Source organism: Blennius ocellaris (assembly GCF_963422515.1).
Source record: "Blennius ocellaris genome assembly, chromosome: 2".
NCBI lineage: Eukaryota > Metazoa > Chordata > Actinopteri > Blenniiformes > Blenniidae > Blennius > Blennius ocellaris.
Window position 1 is genome coordinate 23894075 of NC_137651.1, and position 21832 is coordinate 23915906.

At 44.8% G+C, this 21832-nt stretch overlaps 1 protein-coding gene across 3 annotated transcripts in view; it reads right to left on the reverse strand.

The window, feature by feature from the left end:
- stard13b (StAR related lipid transfer domain containing 13b) overlaps positions 1-21350 on the reverse strand; it is a 36712-nt gene extending 15362 nt beyond the window's left edge. Inside the window, exon 1 of one of the 3 annotated variants that reach the window (XM_080504974.1) lies at positions 21108-21350. In XM_080504974.1, the coding sequence (XP_080361100.1) occupies positions 21108-21231 (124 nt within the window). In that variant the 5' untranslated portion in view covers positions 21232-21350. Of the gene's footprint in view, positions 1-946; positions 1073-13707; positions 14001-21107 lie in introns of those variants that run through there. The other 2 variants (XM_080504973.1, XM_080504975.1) reach the window with 2 other exon arrangements.
- Positions 21351-21832: the final 482 nt, after the last annotated feature.

Below are 21832 nucleotides of genomic sequence, written 5' to 3' on the forward strand. Positions count from 1 at the left end.
TGTCCCGCAGCCGCAGGTCGGACCGCTGGGAGCAAGTAACATGAGCGAAGGAATTCCTCTCTCTTTGGCATTCAGTAACACGATACCGAGACATTCTGTCCTCTCATCCTCTCTCTAAGGAAATCTCCTGTGGATAAAAAGGCTGGGCGGGCATCACGCCAAAGAATGAGAACTTGTGTTTGCTCTCCAACCACCCCGCAGCCTTAAAACTGTGTACGGTATAAAATTACGGTTTCACAAAGGGATGAAAACCCGGTTGAGCTGCGACACAATGGCCCAGAATGTCAAGAAGCTGTGTAACGACTGAAGTATCTGTGGTAAGAGGGGGGGGGGGGGGGGTACTCCTCCGCCTATACAATACGATTTATGTAACTTTCACTATCAGGAGTGCCGGTTATGCAATTCATAGCTCGGGATATGACAAGTAACAAACTGTTGCAGGAGGAGACACGGCTCAGCGGAGAGTCCTCCGGCTCAGCGCTGCCAAAATTATGACAACTTACATTCCGCTCCCTCATGAAGTATTTACTACTACACGAGTTGACTTTCACGTACTTCTTTTAATCTCCGCTTTTTTTGTCCTGACCTGCGTCGGGGCTGACAGCAAAGCTTCACGAAGAAGGAGAAGGAGAAGGAGAAGGAGAAGAAGAAGAAGAAGAAGAAGAAGAAGAAGAAGAAGAAGAAGAAGAAAAAGAAAAAGAAAAAAAAGAAGAAGAAGAAGAAGAAGAAGAAGAAGAAGAAGAAGAAGGAGAAGGAGAAGGAGAAGGAGAAGTAGAAGTAGAAGGAGAAGAAGCAGAAGCAGAAGCAGAAGAAGGAGAAGGAGAAGAAGAAGAAGAGGAAGATCTACTGGATCAAAACAACGTTGGGTCACTGAGACAGCCTTCTTCCCAGAAGCTCTTGAATCGCCTTCACAACGTCGCACGGGAATAAATGGTGGAGGACTCACGGGATGTTTTCATGGTACGGCCAGATCGCTTCGTAAAAATCCGTCAAAGAGTCTCCCGGCGTGTCAGAGCATCTCCATTCCCACGCCGCGCTGCATTCCTGCTCCCGCTCCGAACGCAGCCTTCACTCTGAGCTCCGGTCCTCAGCCTCTGTTTCCACCACCCCCCCATACCCACCAATCACCATGTCCCAGCACTAAATCTCTCCCCTCCATCCACCCCCCCTACACCCCTCCACTCTTCCTCCCCTTCTGCTCCTTGTGCCCGACCCTCCTACCCTTCTCTGCCCATGACGACTCTTTTATACCCCGCTCAGCACATTTTTTGGCAAAGATCTGAGCTGCGGCCCAACAGCAGAGACCGCCCGCCACTTTCTGAGTCTTGTTTTCCAAAGTTGATGAATGCAGCAACGCTTCCAGATATATATTCCTCTGATGTACACCGGGTTTGCTTGAACAGTGTTTCGACGACAACCCCCCCCTTTCCCCCCAAGAAGTGTTAGAGCTGATGTGGGAAACGTTGAAAGTTAAACAAACAGCGGAGAAAAGAGTGGTTTTCAGGACTCCAGATGTTGTTCCAGCGGGTCGATAGAAATGGAAGAAAAAAAAACGTAGGCAGTACAACTCGGGGAGGGTGGGAGGGGGGCATGACATACACTGTGAATCATGCTGAGGCACTGGGCTCACGAGGCTCAGAGCCGTATAAACGTCTGCTTCACCTCGGCCACTTTGCCTGACGGGAAATCAAAAACAACGGAGGGTCGTCTGAAGCGGCGACGGCCTTCTGTCGCAATACTTCGAGACGTGAGACGAACGTTCTAGGGTAGGATAACGGTAGTCTTTTGCATCGTTTTCGTGAAAAGTTGTGTGTTGTGAAAACAATGTCCATTTACACTTAAACGTTACTATGGACAACTATCAAAGTACCAAGTCCCAGGACAGCGTGGGAGTCATGACACTATGGAGGCAGACCTTGTTCTTATTGTCCAGCTACTCGCGGCATGTGCAGAAGAACTTCAGAAAGTTGCAAGTTTCCCTCGTTTCCTAAAGTTCTACCTTTAAATAAACGTGTGTCATCAGTGGCTCAGAGCGGCAACGCGACGGAGGTTTTCCATCTTCGCTCGAAAATGTTGCGTAGAGAAATTCTACTTATTCAATGCCGCTGGGTGAATGTTTACGCCTCTTCACTCAAAGCGAAGAGGACAAAGGGGCTAGTTTGGTTAACTAGAGTACATTAAGTGCCCAGTTTTATGTACTGTTGTAAAACTTGAACTGATAGAAGCTTTTGAGTTATGAGCAGAATCTGTGGATAAAGGCACTGTGAACTACCGTGATCACGTAAGGATATAGCATACGTCCAAAATTTCCTATAAGTGGAATTCCAGATGGAGTTCGCTTCTTCTGCCTCTGTGCCGTTTCCTCCTCTGAGTTATACTGAGGCCAGAGAGCGACATGACGTGTGCGCAATACGCTTAGGTCACCGTCGCAGAGACGCACATTTCCAACTCTTAAAAACACTTTCAAGACGAACGTCTGTCATGCCTCAGCACCGTGTCTGCCCAGTTCCGCCCCCGCACGCCGCAGCGTCGCCCAATGAATCAGCCAGACGAGTCAGACTGCAACGAGGAATGTCTCTATGAACACCTGGAGAAAGAAAGACAAAAGCGGCGATATGGGAAAAACAAAGACTCCTGGAGGAGGTGTCGTCACGCTTTGTAGACACTCTCCTTCCTCCTTTATGATGCTGATTGCAGACAGACGCCCGCTCACGGTGAGCAGGCAGCTCCAGACAGCCGGGGGAAACACACTGCCCTCTCATCCAGTTGGAAAAAAGAACAAAAAAACCCACAACATCTTGATGTTTCATGCCCAAAATAGACGAGCATTCCTGCAAGCGTGCATGAGGTAGCAAACGGGAAGAGGAAAGAACAATCAACGACAGCCAGCGGACACACGTTACGGCTGATAGGCCCGTTATGGGTAAAGGAGGCATAAAAGATCTGTTCTCTATTTGGAAGAGACGGGCCCTTCAAGGGGAAATGCTGGCATTTCACAAGGTGGATTAATACCAACCCACCTAAATGTCGTGGGAACAAAGCCTCCCAAGTTCAGAGCGGGCCTTAATTAACGGAGCTTTATATATGAAATATATGAAAATAATAAATAAATAAATAATTAACAAATAAATACAAATAAATATATCACAAATAAGGGTTAAAAAAACAAAAACTTAATTAACAAAGAAAAAGAAAGAAAAAAATGTAAATAAAGAAATAATAAAGGAAAAAATTATTAATAAATTTAAAAAACAAATAAAAATAAATCATAAATAAATCATAAATAGATACAAATATAAAAAATAAATCAAATAGATACAAATATAAAAAATCTAATTAATAAAAAAAAAAAAAAAAAAAAGAGGAGACAGCTGTCACAACTATCCTGAAGTCACACATCCCCAATTATCCAGGCCGCTCCAGAGTGAGAATAAAGAATTATATAGGTGAGTGGATGTGGCTCTGTCCTGGAGGCTCATGAGCTGGGCGGCTCCACAGGCCAAGCAATTACAGAGGGCCGGCGCTGAATCACCCGGGGACCTCCGGGCCCCCTCGTTTGATCTGGCAGAGCTCGCGGGGGACCCGTTATCCTGCCAGTCCACACGGGCTGCAGGGTTAAAGTCATCGGCTCCGGGCGCCGGGTTGCCAAGACACCGTCGCAAAATTTCCCACATGTACAAATGAGCCAGCAAATCCTAGGGCCCACCTTTGGCCCCGTGTGGCCCACACCGACCCGCGGAGACTCTCCTTTTCATCGGACCAAAACGTTTCCGGTAACAAGCGGATAAAGCAGAGCTGAATGAGACTCGAGCCCCGAGAGAAGCCACTGCCAAGGATTAGCATTAGCATTCTGGAGACACGTAGGGTCAGTCAAGGTTTTGCACACAATTCATTTTAAGAGCCCCATTATACATCACAGAAACACACAAATTTAAAAATAGACGCATTGCGATTTGCTTCCCGATTCTATTTAAGCATAAACACAGCCTGATTTAAGGCACACAGTCATTTGTAAAAGCCCCACCGGTGAAAGATGGACTCTACCTTTCATTTCAAAACACACACACACACACACACACACACACACACACACACACACACACACACACACACACACACACACACACACACACACACTCACAGCAAGGGCTTATTGATTCTGAGAGTAAATAACATAACTATGTGAGCTGGGGAGCTGCTGTTGTTGACCATTGCCAAAGCCCGCCGGGTCAAAAGTCATGTGGGCTGTGTTTTTTTTCTCTCTCTCCAGGTCCTGTATTGAATTCAAACAAGAGCAGCACAGCTGTGGTAACACTCTCCTTCACCTCTGAAGGACACCCAGAGAGAAAAGCTCTTTCATCTTCAGGGGGGAACAACCTATCGGCTCTCGCACTCAGGTCCAGAAATACCGATGACAACTCATCAGCATTATGTGGAAACCCTCAGTCTCATGCAGAATTAGTTCACACTGATTAAAATCCTGCGTTTGGGGAAAGAAAAAAACAAAAAGAAGTTTAAAAGTTATGAAAATCAGGATGGAAATGATCTAGAAGCAGGTAACACTTTGTGGAGATTATCAGAGAGTCTCATCCTTCAATAAACAGACTTTATGTGAAGGACTTACAACTTTATCTTTGACCCTGTAACTGTAAACCGATAACTCAGCGAGTCTGGCCCGGCGTCACAGCTCCAAGGCAAATAATGGCGATGTGACCCCCCCCCCCCCGGACTTCAAAGCCCAAAGCGTTTCCATCCACCTCGTTACAGCGTCTCACATTCACTCCGTTGTGAGAAAATGTTCTGACGACCACATGTTGATTCCCCCGGGGGTCGCTCGGCAAGCGGCAGGAACCCGGGTGAAGCAGTCAGGTGAGCTGCTGCTGCTGCTGCTGCTGCTGCCTTCCGCTCGCTTCAGTAAAAGGACACTTTTAACCTATCGCACATCCTGGTTATTTCTACACCCGTCGCCCACCAGAGGCCGCTCAGCGACGCAGGATTCCGACCCGATCCGGACCCAGGCGCTAAACGCTTCCAGACGCTGGACCGCCGCCACGTTCCCACGCGTGTTCTGGCGTTCTGACAAGCATCTCGCGGGCCTTTATGAAGGTTTTTGCTTTCACTGGCGATAAAAACATCAACTTTGGCTTTTACAGATTTCCTCCTTCATTTCATCCTGGCATACCTCACTGAAGCCCTCTCCCTCTGCTCCGGCCGGCCGCTGTTGATGTTTGCAGAGTAATAATGTTCGGGCTGTTTTTAGTTTCTCCTTCAGCGCATAAATTAACGGAACACACGTGTTACAGACCTTCAGCGTCTTTCTTCTCGTCTTTAATGTAACGGGATTTCGGTGTCATCTCAGACAGACGATTCCCAGTTAGACCCCAGTGTTTTTTTCACCCAGATAGACGATTCCCAGTTCGACAACTTAGTTTAAAATCGCGCTGGGGAAAACCTATCTGGGAATCGTCTAACTGGGAATCGTCCAACTGGGATGAAACCGGGATTTCTTGTTATTCGTGTCACGGATGTAAATGCAGATGTGAAGCAGTCTGACTTATCGCCACCTCCCCAGAACTGTCGACTCCCCTCTTCACCTCCTCTCCCACTTCTTCTTCTTCTTGTTCTGTCTTTTCTCAGCCTGATATCTGTTGTTTCTGCACCTCCCTCTCCCTCCCTCGCTCTTCTCATGCCAGATCCCTCACAGCTGGCTCCTCCTGCACTTTCCCATGTGGTCATGAAGTTAACTTCATCTCTCTTTAGCCTTTCAAACAAATCCAACCAGATCTTATATGATTCTATATGCTTCCTGAATTAAAGCCCCGGCAAGTCTTCTTTCGCGTAAGGCTCCGGAGGCTACTCGCCTTGCCATGTCACGCTGTTTTCTCACTCCTAATATACGGTTGTGTGCCTGTAGTTCTTCCATTGCCTTTGATAGCTTATATAAACACTGTAATTTGGTTTTCCACCGATGCCGTACAACACAGCAACAGGGAGACTATGAATTACTGACAAACATGCAGCCGGCTGACATTTAAACCCCGATAACTTGTGACACAGAAAACGTTTTATGCTCCAGACCTCCGTTTCCAAGGTCCTAAATGGAAAGCCTGAAGGGAGTCTAACCCTAAATAAAAAATAAATAAATAAAAATAAATAAATAAATAAATGAAAAAAAAAAAATGTAATTCAATTAAAAAAAAGAGTAGACACAGTTGAGACCTCTCCAAGATGGCGGCGCTGTAGGCACGTCGCGTCAACAGGAGCTGACAGGCCGTGCGGCATCTCGTGTTTATGTCGAACCTCTGTGTATTATGTTTATAGCGTGTTGTTCTCTGCGTGAATGTGTGTGTGCTTCATTACAAACAACAAACAACAGCACCCACTAGTGGCCCGACATGTAAAACGGCATCATTCTCAGCATTCCCGTTGCCACGTTTCGAAACACTGCCGTTCTCTTTTCTGAAGGGAAAACGCATTTTTTTATAAACTAGTATTATATTGTTGAACGTGTTGCATCGGGTCTGTGGGGGACGAGCAAAAACAACCAGAAGAAGTTGCTCTGAAGTCCTGTGGAGTTCCTGTTAAGTTGGAGCAGATCCCAGAGGGGACCATGTGGGGTTCCCTCCTCCTCCTCTTTTAGAATGGCCTCAGAGAGTCAGAGGGTAGAGAAGGGGCCAATGTCAGAACACGGGCCCCCGCCGTGAGAAAGGCCTCTCAGGACCTTTCACAATAAAGCACGGAGCCATCCCTCGGGATGCTGGTCCTAATTAACTACATCAAAGTGGAGCGGCCATAAGACTTCCTGAGGCGGCAGCAGGAGGGACCATGATACTGTGGAGGTTTAACAAGAACGTCGAGGGGATCGGTCAGATTTATCAGAGCAGCATTCATGGCATCTTCCTCACACCTCGCCATACACACACACACACACACGCACGCACGCACGCACGCACGCACGCACGCACGCACGCACGCACGCACACGCACGCACGCGCGCACACACACACACACACACACACACACACACACACACACACACACGCACACACACGCACACACACACACACAAAGACTCAAGAAGACATAAAACGTAGAGCCATTTGTCATGCGTGGCCATCAATGAAGGGCTGTATTCAGACGGCCACCCTCTGCCTGAACGGACTATAAAGTCAGCGACTGAAAGTCTGCATGCCTGTGTGTGTGTGTGTGTGTGTGTGTGTGTGTGTGTGTGTGTGTGTGTGTGTGCTGCTGTCAGTTTTTCCTTGTAATGCACATTTTCACCACAGGGGGGCGGCCACGTGCTGAACTATAAAGTGTGTTTGGGAGACATGAACCAACAAAAACAAGCCAATATGAAACATGTGGCTGCAGGGAAAACAGCAGTACACATAACATGTCGTGCAGTCACCTGTATTTCTTGTCATATCCACACAAAATATTACTTTATCCAAATGTTATATGTAACTAAATGAGACGGTTGATATTTAACTTACTTCAATCTACGTTTTGCCAAACCAAACCCTCAACATGTCAAATATTACCAAAGTCTGATTTATTTCCAGCTTCAAAGCCAGGAAATAAAACACTTTACAAGTTAAATTATCTCACCTGAGTAAAAGTAAAAGTACATTATCTGAAATCTGGAACGAAGGTAAAATGTACGCGCATGTATGCACAGAAACACATGCACACAAGATAGCTATTGATATCAGTTATACATTAGGTTATTTATTGATCTTAAGGAAGGGCATTTGCCATAAAATCTACACAATTCCATAGTACGAGTTGCTTTAACTTTCTGTGGCAATCCCAACAAAAAAAAAAGAAGCAAAAAATAATATGACAGCATGTATACAGAAACCAAATCATTAGATATGTACCACAGTTAATAAATAAATAAACAAATTGAAATAAATTAATAAAACAAAGATGAAGGAAGGAATAATCTAACCACATTCCTTCTATACATCCCTCAGAAACACACTGTACATTCTAGTGCAAAACACAGGGAGCAGAAATAAATGTACTTTAACTTTGTTCCTTGCGAGCAAAGGAGAATTCTGTCAATGTGTGACTGTTCGTGCTGCGGTGCAGCGGAGGCATTTCTGAAATGTGCTCTTGGTAAATGATTTGCTCAGGACATGTGGCAGCTGTCAGGTCGTCTGAAACGCAACCCCCCCCCCCCATTAGAAAGCGTCTGCCTGCCACCAACGAGGGCGACTGGAAGCTGGAATCCACACCAGAGCTTTCTAAACATGACCTTCGTCCAGCTGAGGTCAGCAGAAGTCAACCAGTTGTTTCTCCACTGCTGGATGAGTTACCGTTCAGATCTGCTGCCAGCGAGGTGACGGAGGAGGGAATATTTCCCTTACATCAACGCTGCCGTTAAAGATGGCGACGTCACTGCTATCTAAGTCGCCAGAGCCTCAACGCCATATTGTTTGTTGCCTTGTGAGGCAATTTATTTTTCCTGTAATTTTATTCAAGAGTTACCCTTATACTTTTAAAGATTATTTACTATTCTAGCTTATAAATCGTGAAAATCTAAAAATACAGTGATATATATACATATATATATATATATATAGTATCATCAGAAACTTTAAAAGTAAGAAGTACAGTAATTCTTTGTGAGTCTTTATTCAATTTTTACTACATATTTATTAATACTACATAATAAACCTTGAATAGGAAGGTACAGATAACAGACAAAGCTACTTTTTACATTTTGATTTAATTAAACTTTTTCAGGCATTCCTTTTCAAAGTAATGAATGATTAAATTGGTATATTTCGTCGTTTTGGGCCCATGTGGGCGAGCTTTACAAGCCAGATTGACGACGTAATGACAATAATTCACGTCAAGTGAGAAGTGCTTCTACCTGCTGTGGCTTTCTCATTTTTCTTTAAATGGGCAACCGACACGCCACACTCCGATGGTAGAAACTCTGGACTATGATTGCTTTACCCCCCCTCCCCATTGCCGTCTAATTTACTGCCCCTCTCCAAGGAGGCAAACTAAATCTGAATCACAATATCATCCTCAGCACAGTCGCTCATGAATAAAAGATAAAAGTGGGCGAACACCGGGAAAGTAAACAAGGCTACATCTTCACTGGTCACCAGATCCGCTCTGGAGTGGAGGGGCGGTTAGATTTGTTTCACACGCAAGTCGATCAAACGTGCCACACGTTGTAGAGGCCCGCGAGGAATAATGCAGAAAGAAAGCGCCGGACTCTTAACGAGATTCCTGACTTTGAAGAGCCGCTTTACCGACGCCGACCTCTCCTCGGACGGAACAATGCCCGCCTCTTTCCTCCGCCGGCGCAGCTCGTCCTCTCCACAATCTGAAGTGTCCCCGTCCTTCCTGTGTTCACATATTTCAAGCGTGCATCACCCTGCCCACCAGTTCTCACTGGTTAAGTCATTCAAACTGCAGAATGCAGACTGATATTAAACCTCCGTTTATCTATAAATTGCACCCTACACCAGTTAAAAGGAACAAAATATCAAAGGACATCTATCAAGTGTCCTCGATGCAAAGTGGGGGAACAGGACATTTCTGCACGTTTTGGGAATGTGATCGTTTAAACACTTTCTGGAGCTCAGTCCATTCATTTACGCAAAAAACACTAGAAAGGGTATTTGATATGAAATCTAACCTATATTTGTTTAATGACACGCAAGATCTCCCTTTGGACAGGAGGGAATGAAGACTATTAATTACAATGACGTACTTTGCAAAGAAATGTATACTTTTAATCTGGAAGGATGACTTTTAAGACATTTCTGTCCAGAATATCAGAATTTTTACCAATGGAGAAAAATACAGATGGGGTCAAAGTTTTCAAGATTTACGGAACCCAATAATTTCAAGCATGGGAGTTTCCTCTAAAATGTAATCAATAATATAAGACCTTGGTAATCCTCGTACTAAAAGTGACATTAGAGATGAATAGACATAGGTCTAATATGAATGCTACTGCAGAGAGCAGGTGATAGCCTGGGAACCCTTGGCTGTGATGATGAACTTCTTTAAACATCCCTATTATTATTATTATGATTATTATAATCATATTTACCTCATTTGTGATATTTGTGTTTGTATGAACATATCATTTGCATTCATTTTACTCTTTCTTGCGTTGTTCTTTTAAACATATGTCAAAATATATGTTCATTTCATCATTACTTTTGAGTGTAGAGGGGGAGAGGGAGGGATATGAGGGCAAAATTGCATGTTTTTGAATCAGTATATTTTTGGGGGGGTAACTAAAAATAAAAAAAGGAGGGAAAAAAAACAAAAAACCTTGATGGTGATCCATGCTGAACTCTTTAGCCAAGGCCAACAATGCATGAATGAGGACTGTTTGGGGGGGGGGGGGGGCACCGGAGCCCCTCGATGAGTCACGGTGCAACTTCTAACTGCTCAGGGTTTCCACCGGAGAGCTGATGACGTTACCAGAACTTTCCATGGCAAGACAGGAACACTGCCGCCGGGGCCCAAAAACAATTTACTGCAGACGATTGGAGGGAAAACGACTGGAAATCTTTATTCAAGCTCAAAGAAATTGTTATTTTTGACATTTATTTGAGGGGAAAATAGCACCAACCACTCACGCCACGTTATATAATGAAAACTGATTAACAGTACACTGTAGGAAATATGAAATATTACATAAAGACAGAATTACGTTATTCAAAAACAGTTGTTTGCATGTTAGAAATGTAATAATGTTACACTGCACAGAGCCCGTTTGGATTGTGTTGTGTGTGTTCAGGCTAATTAATTTAAGATGTCAAATAGAAAAATTAAATTAATTTAAAAAAGATGAAAATCGATCCCCCATTGGTTAAAATGTATTGAATATGCGTATACTCCCACATTTCTCCATTAAATTGTAATCTGCTATATATATATAAATATATATATAATACATAAGAAAGTGATTAACTTAAAAAATATATAACATTTAGAACAGAACTAGAAAGAAATACAGCAGCAAATGCAGAAAACAACTGATTTGCATGCCAAAATCTCTTTACGATATGAGATTTAATCTGTGAACTGTAGAAAACCGCAAACTTTTTAAACACAGCAAGAGTGAAACAGCAGCAAAGATTAGAAAAAAAAAATGTCATGGTCGGGGGTACAACCTGTGAACAAAAGGTGTTTTGATGCACCGCCTGCAGAGATTACCGCGAGAACTTGAGTTGAGTGGACAGAATGAAGTTCAGCTGCACGTCGACAGCTTGGAGACGATCCTCCTCCATAACCGATAGTGGCTTTAAAAGAAGAAGCCGCATTCCTCAAAAAAACCCAATAACAAGCCTCTTGCCATGTTTGTCTCCGTTTCTTCAAGCGGCGGCTTGTTTTCCCCGGTGGATGTGACGAAGCAGCTCGTCCCACACGGACGCTTTGAAACGCCATCAAAATCGGAAACACGACTAAAGACCGAACAGGCTTCCCCGGAATTCGGAGCGAAACAATACACGAGTGACTCTGCCCACCCCCACCCCCTCCTCACTCACTTTCGACCTGCTCTGTCAACAGGGGACGGCCAGCTGGAATGTACTGTCCATTGAGACCACCGGCCTCCATCCAGTGTCTCTGCGGGTTCATCCCAGATAGACGATTCCCAGTTAGACGACTTATTATAATAGGTGAATTTCTTCACTTATTATGTTAAGTCATCTGCATTTTTTTTTTTTTTTAGTCCGACATTCTTTTTATTTTTTTCTTCCTCCGCTGCACTCTTAAACTGTGTCTTTATGTAAACAAATACTGTACATTACTATTCATCCTAGGTCCCTGACATGTTACAAGTAATTCACTTATTATATTAAGTCGTCTATCTGGGATGACGCCATCTCTGAACTCCGCTTCACTTCTCAGGTACAACGGGGACAGGTACGGACCGAGGCCAGGTTTTTCTCCTAAAAACGACATCGTTTTCAACATTTCTGCCGTTTCCATGGAGACAGATACCGTTTTCAGATAGCTGCTGGAGTAAATGTTGAAACTTTTACCGAGCGAAAGTACAAAAGCGATGCGTTTTTATACTCGAAGCGTTGTCGTGCTAGAACGGGTTCCCGGACGGATCAAGTTACACCAATAGTGACGGAATGAATTCAAAGACTTTGTCGACTTTGAATACAAGATTTGTACAGAAGACAATTTTGGAATAATTGATTACAGATTTAGGCTGAAAAGCTGCGTCGTTGCTAATAACTGAGCCGGTGTAACCACACAGACAAAAAACAGCTGTAACATATAAAGATGATCCCCCCCCCCAGCACTGAAATGTGCATTGCGTGTCACTATATATTTTTTTAAACTTGTATAAAAGGGCTTTTGCCATTTTATTACCAAGCCGACGTATAAGAACTATTTTAAAATATGTTCATCACAATCACCTCGTACATCAACTGTTGATCCCAGAATGCACTTCGTACCTACATATTTTCTGTCCACCCCACAGATGACCTAAATTGTCGGTTTGCCGTCAAAAACCAGACGCCTGTAATCTGAAAAGGCACGCCGCCGTACATGACTCCACATGCCGGCGGGCGCCAAAAAAAAAAAAATAAAAAAAAAATAAAAAAAAATCCTGAAGAGCTTTTCCTAGAAAACAAGACATACCGTACCGCCACGCTGCTCCGCGGCGTCTTTGTACATCACTCTGATAGCGGAGGGGGGACGGGGACTGATCTTTCTCCTCGTCACAATCAAAACCTGGCATTGTGCTCTGTGACGGTACAGGAAGTGTGTGTGTGTGTGTGTGTGTGTGTGTGTGTGTGTGTGTGTGTGTGTGTGTGTGTGTCCCTAAAACAATGAGCTGCATTATCTGTAAGTGTGACTTGGGAGAAGAGCGAAGCGTCTGAGTAATGAAGCTGCTTCTGCCATGGCCTTTGATCCGAGGCGTTCACACCTGCAGGAATCCTCACATTTCAGCCTCACTATTGTCATGCACCCCTCCTCCTCCTCCTCCTCCTCCTCCTCCTCCCAGCCTCTCTCTCCAGGTAGGAGCAGAGGAAGGAGGGGAGGTTAGAGGTCCTGGAGAAAGCTGAATGGGTGAACAGAGGGGTGGTGGTGGTGGGTGTTGGGGGGGGGGGTAGTCGAGCCTAAAACGCCACGATTGCTCTCGCTGGCAACACAACGCTCGTCTACAAGTGAGCGTTGTAAAGCCGTCGCTCACTGATACCTCTTGTTTACACTGCGGGCCGGGCTCCTCTCACACAGCCGGTCCTCGTGCCAATGGCTCACTGCAGCTGCCCCAATATCAATTATTTACCACCACAACAACACTGACAGACAATCAGTTGAAGGTCAAGTTCAGCTTTTTAAAGCAGCAGTGCTCTCACACACACACACACACACTGTGTACACAGTATCCATCGTCTTTTTCCAATTGGTTTCAGATTTGTGAGCAAACGAAGCACGGACGGAGGCGATCAGCTGATCCCAAACGGCAACACGGCCCTTCGCTCACACGTCAGCCGGCTCCTCTCGCATTCTCATACTCATTCAGTCTGCTCTGACAGACAAGCGTCGCTGTTAGTCCTTACATTCCTGGGCGTATGACGAGGAGCGATTAGTTTCAGACAGCCAGCCTAAAAAAAAAGAGAGAGAGAGAGAGACGAGGCCGCCTTCCAACCGCGAGACTGAATCCCGGGTCTGAACCGTTGCTTCAAGCCGCTCTCCTACCTCCGGCGATCCTCTTCAGCAGCTGCTGCCTGGCGATGATCCTGCCCAGCCGGTAGCCGGAGCGCCGGCGGTGATGGTCCATCCTCAGGTAGATATCCTGAGTCTCGGGGGTCATACTCCCCAGGCACTCGCTGCCCGTGGACTCGGGAAGCTCCCGAAACATAACTGAAACGCTGAAACCCCAAATAAGCTGGCCGATACGCACTCACCACTCCACACACACACATAGAATCACACACACACACACCCACCCACACACACACACACACACACACACACACACACACACAGAGTGTCCCACGGACTGAAAACTTCTCATACATGCGCAAAAAGCCTGAAGTGAGCTGAGAGGGACGGCACAGCAGAGGCTGGGGGGGAGGGGGGAGTGCCAACACTGGATCCATGTGACCAGGGGGAGGCCAATGGCAGAGCAGCAGAGGGAGCACTGCCCACCTTGCTGGGCTGAATCCAGCGTCTGTGTGAACGCTCGCCGGCTTCCCCCTGCTCTGGAGGGAAATATAAATACCACCGGAATGCCTGTGAGCTGAGTAAGGAGGGCAGGGGTGGATGGAGAGGGGGTGTGGGAGGGCTTAACCAAAATAGTGGCTTTTGGAGCCGCCCTGGTCCAGAACAACGTCTCCTGCTGTTGCCGCTCACGCAGGTGCCAAGTTTACTGGGCGGCAGGGAATCCGGGGGCCATTTCAGAGAAAGTGACCGAAGGGAGGGCGAGAGGAGAGGGGGACCAAGCCGTTTCCTCGGTAAAGAGAATGTTCATTTCTGCTCCCCAACCAACCCACCCCGACCGGCGCAAAATAAAAACCCTGCTTCTAGTGACAGGAAGCCTTCTCAGCAGGTCTCCTGGAAATACCAGAGGAGAAACCGACTTCAGCCGGAATATGCAATTGACCAGCCATCAAGTTGAAAGATTTTGATAAATTCTTGAATTAAAAGAAAAATAGGTATTATTCAGAGTTAATATACTATACAATATACCTAGAATCTTGTGAGATCACTGTTGTGATGAGACTGAGGCCACATCCACACAATGAAACAAATAACTATCTTTTTTCTCCCCAGTCTTCTCCAAAAAAAAGTTCTGTCCACTCGCCACTATGAACTCTGCTCAACGCGAGGCTTCAAGACATGAAGTACACATGCCAGGCCTTTAGGGGTCGCTGTGACTCACCAAACACACCAAAAACGCAGAAGACAGAGCACATAGAACTTTAGCAGCAGATTCCTGGAATAAACCTGTATATAACTCTAGTTCTATAGGTCTATGGTCCTGCTCCTCCCAGCGTCAGTAGCTTCTGCAGCTCAACCGGAGCTTGTTGTACCTGATTGTTGTGGTTATTTGATGACATCACAGATCGCGGTGGTTGGGAGGGAGGAGGGGAGGTGATTACCTCATCTTTTTTCCACAGATGATCATCTTTGCCATCTTTGCCTTCCACACTCCGAGGGGGGTTGGCCGACACGAGCCGGGGTTTTAGAATTTCCCAACTCTGGGACCCGTGTTCAAAAAAAACCTGTTTTCACTCTTCCAAAACCGCCTCATGTGGACGACAGGATGATAAAAAACAGCTAGTTTAGGTGAACCGGGTTCCTGGTGTGGACGGGCCCTTGAGCAAGATTACAGTGTCTGGGCAAATCCACCCGAGCGGTTAGCAAGCAGCGCTAGCAGCAGATGTTGTTCTGTGTCGTTAATATCCGAACACTTGAGTTGAGTGTGGCGCCTCACTGCTCTCCTGGAGGGATTCTATGGAAGTTTTTGTTTTGTTTTCTGTCACAGCGTACAGGCTAATTTCCAGTAATGTGAAATTCTTGGGAAAAACCTCTGGAGACCACCCTCGATAATGATGGAATCAAACGGATGCTGCTTGTATCGGCAGCCTCAGAACACGCGACGACCTCCTCACACCTGAAGTGAAGGGTCGGCCGATCAAACGCCCCCGGCCGATCTTCCCGCGAGCGCCTCGACGTGCAGGCGAGCCCGTTTGGTATCCGCACGGCACCGTACGCGTGAACGGAGCACAGATTGGGCATGCGACCAAGTTAAACACAGCCCCCCCCCCATCTGTTCCCCTCCCTGGCTGGCAAAATCCACCCCAGCTTAAGCTCACAAAGGCCACAATTCAGCAGCACACTTCAGAGCCCACTGCACATTTTCATAAACTTCTCCTGGGTTTAATGGCCCTGCCTCCCCACACCCTCCACAGGAGCCTTTCTCAATACCAGACTGTTGCTTTTTTTCTTCTGCTTTTTTTTAAAACATAGTAGGTGATGGTGTGATGCCATTTGGAATGATTTCATTGGGCGTTGATTCTTCTCTGTTTTGGTTTTTTTGGTGTGTGTTTTTTTTTTTTTTTTTTAAATACACACAAACACCTACATTCATTCATTCCAAAGAAAATCCCTTCAGCGAGTGGCTGGACTCTCTGAACCTGCGTCTGTGTTTCCTTCTTCACTTTCTGTCTAGACGTTGAAATTCACCGCACGTATCGAATGACAGAATCAATCACCCGCCGCTCGGCACACAGTGCGACAAAGGGAAATTAATGGCATCATTGTCTGAGCTGTGACGGGACACAGGATCTCCAGTTGAACAGGGAGATGCCCTCGTGTTTAAACTTTGCGCCGCCAGTCTGTGGTCTGTCCGTGGAGAAAGAGCTGCGACACCAGCCCTTATCAAACCTGTTCCAACACGCCCGCCGTCTGGCTCCAGGACTCCACTACTACACAACAGGAATCCAGACTCACAAACACAAAGAGGATGTTATTGTTCTGCAGGACGAGGCCAGTGAAGGACACACTGGAGGAAGACGCACCGCCGAAGAAAAGGGAAATGTACCTGGACGGATGGTGGGGTTATCTGGTCCCGTTGACACGACAACGTGTTTCAGTGGTGGGGGGGTTTTGTGTGGTGTTTTTGGCTTTTTTGTAAACAAAAAAAAGCAAAAGGAAAAAAAAATACTTTTTTTGGTTTGTTTTTTTTGCAAACAACAAAAAAAAAATAATAATAATAAATGGCAAACTGTTGTAGCATGTTGAAGGCCAAAACAGTTTCGAAGAAATGCTCAGACTCCGTCCCCATGTGAACAGGTGAAAACACGATTTTATCGAAAACACTTTTATGGTCGAGAGTCACCGTCGTAACAATCCAACTTGGTCGTCTGTGCCTGTTTGTTGCTTATTGTGCCTTTCATCACGAAAACAACGCTCGCGAGTCGCTCAACATGAAAACTCCATCTTTTCCATCACAACTGCCGTTTTTCTATAAAAAGACATAGTTTTCAAAAAGTTGCCATCACTTGGGAGGTTTACGTGGAAACAGGGTGTAAAACAAAACAGTAGAAAAGCAGTGTGCTCTATTTTTAAAGTCAAACGGGGGAGGAAATCATTCTTTTTGCTCCAGACGCAACCGTCATTAACTTTCCCTGCGTCGCTTTGCTTCAACCAGGTGCGATGAGAGAAGGGAAACTGGTGAATCAGCGCGAGGCCCACCAATGATGAGCATCAAGGCAACAAACCCCCGACTGGTGTGGTTTGAATCAGAGTGCACAAACGTGTAATCTGCGCCGGGCAGTCCGGGCTGGGGCTGTGGCCATGTTTCCTGTGGTTAAAGCTTAAGAATAGTTCTACTGTGACACAAGATTTCCACCAAGTGTCTCAATCCTTCAGGTCTGAATGAAAAGGAGACAGACGACTTCCTGGTGAACGAGCGAAACATTTTTAGGCAGTGAGGTTTGAGCGAGCCTTGAATAACTACTGAAACCTTAACCTGCAGCGGTTGGAAGTTATTCCAACAAGCTCCGTTACAACGTCGCACCTCGTGGCGCTTTGACAGAGAAACCTAACGAACCCGGCGTGAGCAAGCAGAGGCAGCGGGGGAAAGGAAAAACAAAACCTCTTGAGCGTTTTCAAATCACTGCCGTTTAAATGCCAACCTTCTCTGTAACAAGTAGCAGTGGTGGCTGGACAATGGAGGGCGCCGTTTTAAATACATCACGAGACATTGTGGGAAATCACAACACCTTAAATGAATCAGGACTGAATGACAGAGGAGGAAATAGTGTACATCTTCAATTAATTCCACGCCGAGTGTGCAGACCTATAATTTAGTAGTATATCCAAATATATAGAGCAGCAGTGTAATTATTATTACTGTGCCGCGGCTGTAATGTCGGTATTTAATGCGTATTTAATAATTTCCTTCCACTCTTGTACACAGCTTCAGAGAGGTTATAAAACCTTCTGTACCGAGGAGTTTTAATACAGTGAAGAAGGTTATCTGTGCGAGCGCTCGGTTCTGATGTGGTTTCATTAAAAAGGGCACACATGTAAAGTTGGGTGATAATTTCTGGCTTCGGGGGGGAAGGGGGGGAGGGGGGACCGTAACTTCACTACATAATCAGCCAGGAACTGACACTTATATGACATTTTAGGGGAGTTTAGCGAGGAAATAGGAACATCTCAGTGACAACAAGACCACTTCTCCATGAAACACCACGTCAGCGTCATGCTTTGTTATCTTCCACACAATTTAAGCTGGGGTTTTTTTTGGTAACAGTCACACAAAATCTATTTCCTGTAAACCGACAAATCAGGCGCCGCGTCATCTTAAACTTGAGCCGATGAATTCGTACGTCTGAAATAAATCTTGTATTTTCATTGACCTGGAGCTGCTAAGAAATTATCTTTAATTCAACGTCAGACGCTTATACTTTGATAAAACAATGTCTCTGTGTGATCAAACAAACATACACATATAAATACACAACTACAGCCGAGGAGAACTCGTATCATTCGGTATCTGGAACCAGCTTGACAGTGACTCTACAGTGTATTCGGAAAGTATTCACGTTGCTTCCAACCACGTGTACCTAAGTATTCAGAGTCTTGGTCGTGAAGCTCTAAATTGAGCTCAGCTGCTTTCAGTTTCCACTGAGCAGTTTCCACAGCATCGGCAGCATCAGGCTTCACCAGGACAATAACGCCCCTTCAATGAGGCATCATGCTGCCATGATGTTCTTCAACAGCAGGAACTGAGAATCTAGAAGGTGCAACAAATGTTGAACAAAGACTGGGAATACTTGTGTACATGTGATTTAAAAAAATATATTTTTTTTTTTTCACGTGGACATCCAGTATAATTTTGACGGAAATATTCATTTATTCCTATTTGGAACAAGGCTGTAACTTAAAATGTGAACTCACTGAAGCGCTGTGAATACTTTTTGGATGTGGTGTAAACAGTACGTCCACATCAACATTAATACATCGATAAATAGATAGAGAGCCATCAATCTAGAATCTTGAACATACAACTTTTTAAAGACACACAGATTTGCACCTATGCAGCGCAGACGAAGTAAACAAAGTCTCATCAACAGTTCCATTTGATCGTTTTCCTACTGAGTCTGAGGCCTGGGGGCATGTTCTATATTTTCTATGTTTCAATGAGTTTTCCTGTGCATGTGGGGATTTTCGTTCTTGTCTAAAAACATGCGTTTGACACTAACAGAGAGCTCTGAATTATCTGTAAGTATCAATGTGTGTCGTTATCCATCTCTTTGTGATTGACTGTCAATGTAATCAGGACGTATCCTTTCTTTTTGCTGGAAACACTAAACTGGCTAAATCTATAACAGCATAACAAGCAAACAAAGTAAGTCTCAATTCATCCTGGATCTGCCTGGGCTACACATGTGTGTGTTCTCACAGTTTGGTGTGTGTGTGTGTGAGAAAGTATATATAAGCTGTTCAAGGCCGCCGGGCTTACACATCCTGCTGAATATAGAACAGAATGCACGATTAATAAGTCAAACATTCAGATATCTCAGTGCTCAGCTGCTGCTTCGCTGATGGTCCTTGGCAGGCGTCACAGCTGAGGCCCTGCCCGCATCAAACTCCAGCAACAAAGTACACAACTCAACTACACAACTCTGTGTGAAAGCCGAACGGCAGCTCTGAATCCCAAGAAACCCAGGATACACACACACACACACTCACTCACTCACACACACACACACACACACACACACACACACACACACACACACACACACACACACACACACACACACACACACACACACACACACACACACACACACACACACACACACACACACACGGATATATCACGCGGAACATCTGGCCTCTATTTGTATGACTTCAACACTTAAACTCCGCCTGATGAAGACGGAGCCGTTTAGTAGTTCATGTGGTCGCTCTGCTGCCCCTGGTGGCACTTTTAGGAAACTGCACACGCAACTGATCACTGTTGGTATGCAGTACTTCTCAAGACTTTATAAAGAACCATCACACCAGAAGTTCAACTCTAATCTGTACTGTAAATGTTGTTTTCCTTCTTGAAATCCTTTTTAAAACAAGCTAATTAAAGAAAACAAGTTGTTGTCATCATATCCAGTCTTTAAAAAACCCTATATATATATATATATATATATATATATAGTCGAAAAGTTATTAATGCTCAGGGATCACATGCAACTCAATGTGACATTACGCATTAGTTATCCTTGAACATTAATCACATCTATGAAATATTGCATCATGAATAGGAAAATCATGAAGGTGGCACATGTGTATAAGAAATCATTATTTATTTATTATATATTACTGCATTACAACACCACAAGCTCTCTTACTGTTGCTTATTTCTTTGAATATATAAATTACTGGACATTACAGTGGCTCAACATTACGTTTAGAACACACAAAGTGTCATTATCCGTTATTAAAGTGTACCGAGAAAGCAAGAAAAGCATGCAGAGCATCGTCACACTGTGGAGGAAAACTCCAGCCATATGCCAATAAAAAAAAAAAAGCAATTGGAAAAAAATCCTAAACAATTTGAAGATAACTAAAACATGCCTATTTACTTGCTTTATGATTAGTTCTCTTGATCTTGGATGCAAGATTGTGCTTTTTACACTACAAACCAATAAAAAAAGATAGATAACTTCATCTCAAACGTCATTCATGAAGTTTGTGTGCAGAAAAATTGCTCATTAGCGCCCCTCTGCGGCAATAATGAGTAGATGGTGTTAAAAAGATCAATACAATATTTATTTTTTTTGTTAAACAGCAACTGTTGCGACGGTATAGTGAATTTATTAAAATCACTTCTGAGTATATAGTAATGTTAAAAAAAAATGCTTTGTGTAATTTATAGAGGTATTTATGTGTATTTAAGTAAAGAAAATGGGAAAAGTGAAAGAAACTACAAGGATGAATTGGAAAGTTCATTAAAATAATGCCCGGACTGGTGTGGATCGATGACAGTCGCAGACTGAACCCAGCACCGGCGGTTGGAGGAGCGGCTCTCCGCTCCGGGCGCAGCCGGAGAAAGGCGTCCCTGCGGCGGGTTTACTGACCTGCCAGCCGCCGCTCCCGGACATTCCTCCACAGTAAGTCCCAGGCTTTGGACGTGGAGCTCCGCAGATGCTCGCTGAAAGAGCGCCGGAGCTTCAGTTTGGCGGAGTTTCTTTTAGAAGTCATCTCCAACCCTCCGCCGGGACATCATAATAAATGAATAATAAATAAATAAAAATAAAAAAAAAACTCCAAAAAAGACGCGCCTGTCTGCGGGTCAGGAGGAGGAAATCCTCCGGGCGCACATGGACGTCACCGTCCCTGCCGGAGCGGACATCTCCCTCTCAGCACCCGAAACAACAAACTGCAAAACGTGTGAAAGTGACAGTTTAACGCAGAGAGAAGAACTGCTTTATCTTCGCACCAGATGTGGCCAATGTGCGTCTCTGCGAGCGCGCGCACACACATGATTCACGCACATGCTGCGATGCGTTCAGGTGCCGCCGGAAATTATGCCGATTTTCAACAACAGCGTGTCAAATTCGTCTGAATAAATAAATAAATAAAAAAAAACAGAAATACGGTTATTAAAAGATGTTTTGGCGCCAACAAAGAGTCACCAGGTTCCATTTTAAATCTGATATGGGAAAGAAATGTGATTATGAAGCTGAAATGATGAAATAAAAGTTGAACTTGAAGCTTCACTAAAACATGAGTGTCGGGTTTTAAGATCCAAGACTTAAAATCTTCAATATATAACAAAAAAAGATGATTTGAACACATAAAC